Genomic DNA, 11760 nt, shown 5'->3' with positions numbered 1-11760 from the left:
GGAACAGCCCATTCATAGGTCAGGGAGAGTGTCTCACCAACCTGAGAGGTAATATGGCCTTGTCATTGAGAATGACAATGAGTTGTCGATCATTGATGATGACGACCCTGTGACCTATAATGAGGCTATGAGTAGTGTTGACTCAGAGAAATGGCATAGTGCCATGAAATCCGGAATGAAATCTATGTATACGGGATACAAAAGAATGATTAGTGCAGATGGCCAGGTGGAGACCTTTAAGGCCATTCTTTTGGGAAAAGGATTCAAACAAAGGCAATGGATTGACTTTGATGAAACCTTTTACCTGTAGCCCTGTTAAAATCAGTTCAGATTTTGCTTGCAATTGCTGCTTACTACGACTATGAGATCTGGCAATTAGCCAGATGGTTTTCTTTCTAAGAGAAATGAAAACCTAGTGTGTAAGCTGATGCGAACCATATGTGGTTTAAAACAAGCTTCTCGTAGATGGAACATCCGTTTTGATGAGACAATCAAAGAGTTTGGTTTTACGAAAAATGTAGATGAACCATGTGTCTACAAAAGGGTTAGTGGGAGTGCGATAACATTTCTTGTGTTGTATTGAATTAGAGTTGACACACATAACAACATAGCAGACCCACTCACAAAGCTACTTTATGAAAGTCACTTTGATCGTCATAAAGACAAGATGAGTATTAGATACCAGAGTAATTGGCTTTAGTACAAGTGGGAGATTGAAAGGAATATGTCCTAAGTCCAATCATGTATTAGGATTTAGGAATAACTTTTATGTAATTTGTTTTAATTTCATTGATATTAATAAAAGACTTGTTTTGTTTTTATTACGGGCTCTATCTATTTAAGTGTTTAAATAAGATATACCATAGTTTAGAGTAAAGCTTTTATGGATTATGATGAGATCATAATAGTGAGACCTAAAAGATGATAACTCTAAACTTAAATAGTTCCTGGTCATAGATATTTTGAAGGATGTCTGTTCTCATAGATATTTGTGTGGTGACACTATAGCTAGTATGTAGGTGCTTATTATAGAATAAGTTCACGGAACATGACTCGCACAGTTGAACAACTGATGGAGTTCACTCACGTGTCAGCAGTTGTTCACATAGTGATAGTTGTACAAGTATCCTTAGACTTGAGGTCATCATAGTCATCTTGTGTACACTGAACTACGTTTTGGTTTAGTTCTTAGTCTCCAGGGACAATTATTAGGGCTCTACTGGGTATAGGAATTTGTACACGAAGATAGGAGTTTCTAATTTGCATAGAACTAAGCATAGTAAATGGTAAGCAAGTGATTAAATTAGATAGGCTTGACACGAGATCCATGCTTGTATTTAATCAGGACATTGTAGGATAGAAGGAGTTTATTGTACAGTAACTATTCACTGAATAGGTTCTTGGTATTCTAAGCAGTGAATTCGTATTATCCGGATAGTCGCGATATGCTGAGAAGTATCCCTCATGATGTAGAATAAATATGATTAATTAATTAATCATATTTAATAAATTAGAGAATTTATATAAATAATAATAAAATAGTTTTATTATTATTTATTTCTACTACCGGCTTAATATTGAACCTACAGGGTCACACCATAAAAAGAGAATGATTTAATGGTGGAGGAATTAATTAATAATGGCTGATAATTATTTATTTATGAAATAAATAATTAATTGGCAAATTTAATAATTGATTAAATGAGATTTAATTGATTATAAATTAATTAAGAAAAGTTCTTAATATTATTAATTAAGAATTTAATTTTTGGAAACTAAATCAAGAGAGAGAATTATTTCTAAAGTGTTTAGAAAAAGGATTAATAATTAAAAGGTGTTTTAATTATTAATGAGAATAATAAATGGGTTAATAATAATATTTTTGGAGTGCTTCACGTTTGAGGAGCAGCTGCTAAGAATCTCCGATCGTTGCTTTTGGATCGCTATTAAAGGTTAGTAATCGATTTATATATTTTAATCACGATTTATATGCTTTTATTTGGATTTTATATGTGTAAAAGTGTTTTACCATGCCTCCGCTGCGATTAAAATCCATCAGCGTGCACTCAAATGAATGCCGAGAGGACCCCCTCTATGGGTTCGGGAATAACTTGGTCTCGATCCAGGGAACTTTATACTTGTCAGTGATATTTGGGTCAGCTCCAAACCAAGTCACCCATGTCATAAAATTCTATGTGATCAACACCCCCTCATCCTACAATGGCATAATTGGCCGCTCAGCTCTGACCAAGATACAAGCAATCACCTCCATATCACACTTGAAAATCAAATTTCCAACTCCAACGGGAATAAGAGAAGTTAAGGGAGACTATGAGGTCACTGAAAGATGCTATAGCCAGGTCCTGGTCATGGCTGAAACTCACCAAGACAACAAGAGGAAGGCCATAGTCCTTCACAAATAGCAAAGCATTAAGAAACATCGCCCCCACTCAAGAGATGATGTGAGAAAAGAAATCCAGGTTATAGAATCATTCCCGGATCCAAAAGCAACCAAGTACAGCTCGAAAGAGCAACAAAGCAACCGAGTCACAGCGGAAATTGAATTGAGCCCAGGCCTTGGCCAGGACAACCCTACTGTGCAAGCAACCAACCCTAAAATAAGTGAAGTAAGGGAAGGCAACCAAAAAGAAATGACAACCCAGGGTCAAATCTATATGAAGAAGAAGACAGAAGCTCGGATCCAGCAATTGATATCAAACATGGATCAATCCAAGATCGAGGCTGCAGTGGAAATAGAAACAATTATGATTGATCAAAGCAATCCTTCCAAGAAGGTAAAAATAGGATCCGGACTCAGAACTACTTTCAGAAAATACCTGGTATCATTGCTCCGAGGGTACTCTGACATATTTTCCTGGAGCCCAAGAGACATGCCCGGATGGGACGAATCCATAGCAGTTCATAGCTTGGACGTCAACCCCGAGAGGAAAACAGTCAAGCAGAAAAGAAGAAATTTTACCCCAGAGGGGCAGAAAGCAATAGATGAAGAGGTTGAGAAAATACTCAAAGCTAGGATCATATGCGAGGTCAAGTACCCGGAATGGTTGGCTAATGTTGTTATGGTAAAAAAGGCAAACGGGAAATGGAGAATGTGTGTCGACTACACCGACTTGAATAGCGCATGCCCCAAAGATCCTTATCCATTGCCAAATATTGATCAATTAATTGACGCCACATCCAGGCATATCATGCTAAGTTTCATGGACGCCTACTCGGGGTACAATCAGATCAAAATGAATCTGAAATACATCCTGAAGACAGCCTTCATCACCCACAAGGCGGTCTATGCCTATGTAATGCTGCCTTTCGGATTGATAAATGCAGGGACAACCTACCAGAGAGCAATGAATAAAATCTTCAAAAATCAGCTTGGAAGGAACTTGGAGTCCTATGTTGATGATATGATCGCAAAGTCCACAAGTATCCCAGGTCACATAGAAGACCTAAAAGAATTCTTTGACAACTTAAGAAAATACTCGCTGAAGCTGAATCCGGAAAAATGCACATTTGGAGTGGGGGTAGGAAAATTCCTATGATTCATGATCAACAACCGGGGAATTGAAGCCAACCCAGAGAAGATAAAGGCGATCCAGGAGATGAAGCCTCTTAGAACCCAGAAGGATGTTTAGAAGCTAGCAGGGTCACTGGAAGCACTTAGAAGATTCATCTCAAAGTTAGCTGAGAGATGCCTACCCTTCTTTGACCTATTGAAAGGAGCAACCAACAAGAGGGAAGTGAATTGGAGTCCAGAATTCCAGAACGCATTTGAAGAAATAAAAAGATATCTCTCCCAGCCACCAATCTTAACCAAAGTACAACCCGGGGAGCCCCTGTTCCTCTACCTATCAGCAGGAGCCCTGGCGGTTGCTGCAGCACTGATCAGGGAAGAGAATGGCAAACAACAACCAGTTTACTATGTAAGCCAAGTACTAAAAGACGCAGAGACCCGATATCCAAGGCTAGAAAAGTTTTCTTTCTCCTTGGTCACAGCATCAAGGAAGCTCAGACACTACTTCCAGGGAAGAGAGATCTGGGTTGTAACTAATCAACCCTTAAGGCTAGTAAACTAGGAAGTTGAGCTAAGCCAATTCAACTTGAGTTTCATTCGAAGAACATGAATCAAAGCTCAGGCACTGGCTAACTTCATCATAGAGTGCAACTTCCCAGAAAAAGAGCCTAGCCCCATGAGCATTGACCCTGAGAGCGACAATGATCAAGACCCAGGAGCCTGGGCTCTCAAAGTAGATTGTTCTTCAACAAATGAAAGGTCAGGAGTCGGGCTCATTCTAAAGAGCCCAGAAGGTTTTACAATTCAAACTGAAATCTCCTTCATCTTTTCAGCAACAAACAACCAGGAAGAGTATGAGGTCCTGATAGCAGGATTGAAGCTAGCCAAGACCCTCAGGATCCAGAACCTTAACATCTACAGCGACTCCCAGATTGTAGAGAAGCAAACAAACGGCGAGTACATAGCCAAGGATCCAGTTTTAGCTAAGTACCAGGCTCTAGTCCAAAGCTATATGTCCTTAATACCAAAAAGTCAAGTTCTACAGATCTCCCGAGGTGAAAATTCGGAAGCCGACACGCTATCCAAACTGGTTCAGAATTCATTTTACCTGGATTGCTCTATCTACTTCGAAGAACTATAGAAACCCAACATAGAATCTGAAGAAGTCATGGAGATAGACGATAGCCCGAATTGGATGACTCCGTTTATCAACTACTTGGAGAAGGGAGAGCTCCCTGAAGAAAAAGGGAAGGCTCAATGGTTGAAAGCCAAAGAAGCAAAATTCTTCATTAAAGAGGGGATACTCTATCGCCGGACCTTCTCATCACCCATCCTGAAGTGTATTGGCCCAGGGGAGGCAGAGTATTGCCTAATAGAAGTCCACAAAGGGATATACGGAGATCACATGTCCACAAAGGCCCTAGCTCATAAGATCATAAGACAAGGGTACTACTGGACAACTATTCACCAGAATGTATTAAAGTTCGTGAAAAAATGCAAGGAATGCCAATTCTTCAGCAATGTGTCCCAGATCAGCCCAGTCCTACCCTCCTCAGTCATGTCACCAATCCCATTTGTTGTATGGGGTATTGACATTATGGGACCCTTCCCCAGGGCCAAAGAACACCTCAGGTACTTGTTAGTCTCAATTGATTACATGACCAAATGGGTTGAAGCAAAGGCAATGCGGAAAATAAACCAGCAAGATTGCATAAATTTATGGACAACATATTGATGAGATTCTGAGTCCCAAAAGTACTTGTCTCGGATAATGGGCCACAGTTTATCGGATCAGAGTTTAAGTCCTACCTCCAGGAGTGAGGCATCCGACATAATAAATCATCAGTAGCCTACCCTCAAGGAAATGGCCAAGTTGAGGTGATGAACCGGATCATTCTCCGTGGGATCGAGAAGGGGCTCAAAGAAAGAAAAAGCAAATGGCCGGAAGAATTGTCAAATGTACTATGGGCCTACAGAACGAGTCCCCGCACAAGCACAAGCGAAATGCCCTTTAAAATGGCTTACGGGACTGAAGCAATGCTTCCCATCGAGGTAGGATCCCCCTCTCACCGGGCAATAAACTTTGACGAGGTAGCCAACGAGGAGGGGCTCAGTACAAACCTCGAGCTAATCGAAGAGGTCCAAGACCAGGCTGTTGCAAGGATGGAGAAGTACAAAGAAAAAACTAAGGAGCACTTCAGCAAGAAGTCCTGGGTCAAGAACTTCCAAGTTGGAGACCCGGTACTTCGAGACAAAGAAGCGTCAAATCCTACAAACACTGGAAAGCTGATGCCCAGGTGGGAAGGGCCTTACAAAATAAAAGAAGTTTTAAGGCCGGGAACCTATAAGCTGATGAACTTGGATGAATCCGAGATCCCAAACACCTGGCACAAACTCAGGCTTAGAAAATTCTATCAATAGAAAAAGCAGCAAAAAGCAACCAAAAAACTTGTAGCCTATGGCAAGCAACCAATATATGTTTCAATATTTTGTATGAAGAAAATTTCAAGTAAATGAAAAGAATTTTCCTTTTTCAACCAGTTCTTATTTTAACTTACAAACAAAGCAAACAAAAACCAATCCGGATATGGTGCCATACCCGGATCGGAAGCCAAAATTAAAAACAAACAACCCGGACAGATATCCAAATCCGGGTCAACAACAACCACTATTTAATTGGAATAATTTTCTAAGTACATAGAGCAAATAAAGTAATCATCAATCCGGATATGGTGTCATACCCGGATTGAAAACTAATAAAAAAGCAAATATCAATCCAGACATGGTGTCATACCCGGATTGAAAGCCAATATCAGAAGCAAAAATCAACCCGGATAGGCATCAAAATAGGTTGAAAGCAACTATTATGTACTTAGATTATTATATAAGTACATAAAAGAGCAAAAGCAAACATGAACCCGGACACGGTGTCATCCCCGGATTGAAAGCAAATATTAAAAGCAAAAATCAACCCGGATAGGCATCCAAATCTAGGTTGAAAGCAACTATTGTGTACTTAGATTATTCTCTAAGTACATAAAGAAGCAAAAGAAAAAAATCAATCTGAATACGGTGTCAGATCTGGATTAGAAGCCAATATTAAAAGCACAAACCAGCCCTGGTAGGCATCTAAACCCAGATTGCAACCCACCACTATGTACCCGAACTCAGCATGTATTAAACCGGGTAATGATTCACACCCGGATCCAGACCGACTATAAATCCATACCCGGTTTGGGGGCAACAACCATCTACTGGGAGCATTTCACAAGGACAAAAGCGAAAAGCAAACAGATCCGGGTAGGCTTTCACACGCGGATCAAAAATATGATCAAGCTACTTAAAATAATTTCTAGACAAAAAATAAATTAGCCAAGTAAAAAACTAAACATAAATTAGCAACCCGGATTGCCACTAATCCGGACAAAGTCGAATATTATAAATTATTCAGAATCAAAGTAAGAAAAGCAGGAGGAATACTAGAAAGAAGCAAATTACATGGGCAAGGCCCGAGAAGCTTGAAAAAGCTGGAACAAATCTAAAGGAAACTGGGGCGAGGACCATCATAAGGTTCCGGTTCACCTTGACCCTGCTCAAAAGCTGATTTGGTCGCTAGAAACTCCTGGATAAAGCTACCCCAGTTGGCCAGGGGATCAGTTTTGATGGCATGGCATATATAAAACAACGGTTTCTATAAAGTCTCTTTTGTGGGTTTTAAGTTTTACCCAATTTACACATGCAATCCTATTACTACATAATTCTCATATCAGTGTTGTGTTATCATGGCACAAAATAGGGTTTTATGAGCTTTAAACATGGTTATACGAAAATATGGTTATATTAAAACATGGTATTGAGAACAGTTTATGAGATAATTATGGTGCACAATGGAAAGCAAGACAATGGATTTATTTAAACAAAGGGTACATAAAGATAGTTCTGGCTATCACAGGTTCTGAAATAAGGTACAATAATATAGCAGGGTTAAACACAGGAAAAACTGGAAAATATCCCCCTATCTACCCCTAACTTCCAACAACTACTACTACGATACAGATATGAAATACAACAAAATAAATGAAAAAGGGATCCCGGCATCTGACCAAGTATCCCAAAGCCTACCGGCGCTGAAAAACAATAATCTACGGGCTCAACCAACAGTCCCGCCTAATCATCTAGAATCTCTCTCAACACAACCAACAATCCAGCGAATGATCTTATGCAGCCTCCGGGCCTCAGCATCAGCATCAATAGTGGATGGTCCCTCATCCAATCTCCTCCAGGTCACCTGTTCCACCAACTGAATCCTAGCTCTCCACTCCTCCAACACTACTGAAGTCCTCTTCCTAGAATCTCGAATCAACCTATCCACCAAAGCTCCCAACTCAGGAATGCAGGAGTACACAAAGTCTCGATCCTGGGCTAACTTGCCACCAACACTGACAGGAACAGTCTTAGGCATCTCGGACTCTGGCTCAGGGGCAGGGGTCTCTGAATCTGGCCTCAAGGGTGAAATCTGCATAGGGATCTCACTACTCTCAAAAGGGTCCTCCTCTGGGTCTGAACTAACATACACAGTCTCCTCTGGAGAGGTTAGAATAGGGTCCACAGGGGTACCAGTCAAACTAATCTCTGAGTCTGAGTCACTACCACTACTAGGATCCTGAGAAAAACTTAAAACAGCAACCAAGAAACAATGTTAGGGTTAAATAAAGCTTCCAGCTAACTCACACCCTAACTCTAGTTTCCACTTCACCAATAAACACTTTCCTTAGACTATACCTAATAGTCTAACTCAACTCTATATGAGTCGAACTCTCTCGCAATATACATATACCCAAAATACCCCTTTTTAATCCTAACTTGTCTCAGGGACTAGATCCTGTAGCTCTGATACCAACTTGTGACGCCCTCAATCTCGGGGTTAGGAAATGAGGACTCACACACCTCTAATCTAGTAATTAAATTAGCATAAACCCGGATTAACTACTAACATGATCAACAGGATAAAGTATGAGAAAAGATTACAACTGCTAATCATAAAATATAACTTACAAACCAAAAATATTATTAAATAAACAATATCGATTCCGGCTGGGAACCGACAGATAACCCATTGTATCTTTAAACATTTCCTTCTAGGCGCGAGCTCACTCACAAATACCACTACCTGCTCTGGCAATCGGAAGCCCTCAACACGGTAGGGACCACCAGGTACGCTCTTACGAGCAGTGCACCTAAGCCTGGCCATCTTCTTCCTTAACTGCCATGGTTAGATTAAAACAAAACAAATGAGTATAAAACTCAGCAAGTAATTATACAGCAGTTCTACAATATCAATTCACAATATGCTTTACCAATCTCAGGGCATTCTACTTTATTTGATCTAGGTGGCAGATTTTCAGCTTTTGGGTTAAGGAAAGGTTTTGAAGTATAATGTGGGGCTTTCAAGGAACAAGGCTCAAAGCAGGACGAAAGCCGACATTCATCATAAATCATTAAAGGATCAGAATAGATCTTTCAATAGAGGAAAGCAACAGTATTTTATTAAATGGAATCAATCATATGATCAACAAATGCAAGAATCAGGGTTCTTGAGCTTTAAGCTTTACATTAACATAATCAACTCTTTTCAAAACCATTTTCATTTTCAAGAATCAATTTACTGAACAGAAAGTTTCAGTTCCCTTTTAAATAACCAATTAGAACCCTTGATTGTATCACTTTATGTTTCCATTTCATTATAATACGGGTGATCAGCCCGTACCGACCTCCATCCGGTCTTTAAGGTACCAATCATCATAATTTCAACCTTAAATTGGACTATCCCCGCTAGCCTCTTGCCATGACTAGACTAGTCCCACTAGCCTCTTACGTCCCAATCCAATCCATCTGAAATTCATTTGGAAAACCTTGAGTTGGAAAAAAACAAATAGGTTTTCTAAAACTCATTTTATCATTACCAAGAATATGAAATCATTTGGACTCTTTCAAGTCGAAACTCATTCTTAAGTCAGATTTAGAGGAAACAAAGTTCAGGGAGTGATTCAAAGATAACCAAGGAACAATTCATAAGGATTTTGTATCAAGGATAACAAGGCACTTAAGTTAGAAGGATCAACATCTGTTTAGGGATCGATGGGGTGATAAGGAAAATAGGGTATCATCAAACAGGGTTAACAAGGATAATCAGAGGGTTCAATATAATCCATGGCATAATAGATAACTTGAATAGAATGGATAGATTATCAAAGGGTTGAATCATTAAGCTTATCAATAACAGTTTATCAAGAACAAAGGCAGGGTATCTCAAATCAATATCAAGGTTTCATAATTAAACAGTTCAATACTCTACATGGTATGAACAACATTCTCTTTATAAACATTTACACAAGTAATCAGAGTTACTTGCTTGAATTTGCTTTCCTGAAGGTTGAACTACTGCCACCTAGTATATCCTTTCCTTTCCTAGCCTGAATGCCCTCACGCTCTGAATCTACAATAAAACCAAAACCTTATTCAGTTTCTCAACTCTCGTTCCCGGAATGATCACTCAATATGATAACTCGATTATATCCTTGACTCGAGTATACGATTATAGCTTATACACATAAGCACATAGCACATAGCATATAGCATATCCCTTTCTCGTAACTATTATATCTTTATATATACTTAACAATCAAAGCGTACTTGCTTATCCTTATTTTCTCAAATCACAGTAATATAATTCTTACGAGTACATGATTTATTTATAATTAAATCTTTGTGACCATAACTATCACTTATGGTTTTCAAAATCAATCAATCTCCACCTTAGCTCACATAAACATATAACATAATGAAAAATCCTTAAAAATAATCATTTTCTTCTCTTTTAACATCAAAAATTAGAACCCAAACAATCATATAAATCACATAATCTCTAAAATTACTCATGCATTGACTTAGCATCAATTCAATTCCTTTTATTCTTATATTTCATTCGGCTATATCCACAAAACACAATTCAAAGGTCGAACATTGACATGCAACCATTAGATTTGCTTAAAAACTTGAGATTATTCAAACACTCATTCTTTTTAGCTTATTTTTAACTTGTCATTTACATGTAAGGCTATACTTTAACATGCATCACTAATTCTTCTTGCAAATCATCATGCAAATCTCGAGACTAGCTAATTAACCAAGAATCAAGTTACAAAATTTTAACTCCCAAAACTCGGACCATAACATAGCATTCAACAACAATTTCACTCCTTTTAATCCATTAACCCTTCTAACAACAATCCCTAATTATTTTATTCAACAAGAAAAATCAAATTAATCACTCCAAGTATCAAAACCATTCGGGTTTTTCAAAAACAACACATGCAAATGATCTTCTTAATCCTTAAATCACACATCAACCCAAAATCAAACATCAAATCAACAACTCATTCATTTTAACAAAATCAACATAATTTTCTAAAAAAAATAGCAAGGGCAATTCAGCCTTTCCTCAAAAACACACATCTAACTCAACTTTTAAGCTTTTACATCTTTAATCCTACTAATCTCTTAACATCAAACTAAATTAACATTACATCCAACAAGAATCAATCTATCAACTTGTAATCTACGAAACCATTCGGCCTTTTTATCAAAATATCACATGCAAACACAAATATTTGATTTAAAGATTCTAGAGCTCTTTTTTTTAACATCATTGCTCACCACCGGTTCACCGGAGTTCATCACTGGTGGCGGTGGTTTCTCGGTGGTGCCCCATTTCGGGGTTTCCAACCTTGAAACCTCTGATTTATGTACATACAAGGCACATGCAAGACTCACTTGGCTTTAAAAATCATTTTTCAATTATAAAATCACCTCCTTAAGCACATATTAGACCATATACACACACGTACACACACATCAAGCATGAACACACACACACACTTCGAGCTTGCATGCAACAAGATATTCACACATGCACACTTCAATAACCACTTATGTATGTTTAACAAGAGATTTTGAGAAGGATTGGTGAGAGTTATCAAAGAAACAAGTGGTTTACCAAGAGAAAAGAAGAACCGAGAGAGAGAGAGAGAAAGAGTGTGAGAAAGAAAGAGAGAAGAGAGATTGATGTGCTCGGGAAAAAGAAAGAAAAGGAGGAAGAGAATGAGTTTTATACTGAATCAAAATCAAGGGCATTTTAGTACATTACTAATTCCCCTTTTTATTCTTATTTG

General features: G+C 38.5%; 2 protein-coding genes across 2 annotated transcripts; both read left to right on the top strand.

Annotated features, from left to right (window-relative positions):
- Positions 1-4205: 4205 nt before the first annotated feature.
- LOC141690591 (uncharacterized) lies at positions 4206-4670 on the top strand. The gene has a single exon (XM_074495378.1). The coding sequence runs from the start codon at positions 4206-4208 to the stop codon at positions 4668-4670; it is 465 nt and encodes a 154-aa protein (XP_074351479.1).
- A 740-nt stretch (positions 4671-5410) lies between these two features.
- On the top strand, positions 5411-5950 carry LOC141690590 (uncharacterized). The gene has a single exon (XM_074495377.1). It carries the CDS (start codon positions 5411-5413, stop codon positions 5948-5950), a length of 540 nt encoding a protein of 179 aa, XP_074351478.1.
- The last annotated feature ends 5810 nt before the right edge of the window (positions 5951-11760 follow it).

This window comes from Apium graveolens, chromosome 10 (assembly GCF_009905375.1).
Source record: "Apium graveolens cultivar Ventura chromosome 10, ASM990537v1, whole genome shotgun sequence".
Taxonomy (NCBI): Eukaryota; Viridiplantae; Streptophyta; class Magnoliopsida; order Apiales; family Apiaceae; genus Apium; species Apium graveolens.
Note: the sequence above shows the minus strand (reverse complement) of the source record. Positions and strands in the feature narration are given on the sequence as shown.

Excerpts from the sequence above, each read along its gene's own strand:
- LOC141690591 (XM_074495378.1), top strand. The coding sequence starts at position 4,206 with ATGAGCATTGACCCTGAGAGCGACAATGATCAAGACCCAGGAGCCTGG.
- LOC141690590 (XM_074495377.1), top strand. The coding sequence starts at position 5,411 with ATGAACCGGATCATTCTCCGTGGGATCGAGAAGGGGCTCAAAGAAAGA.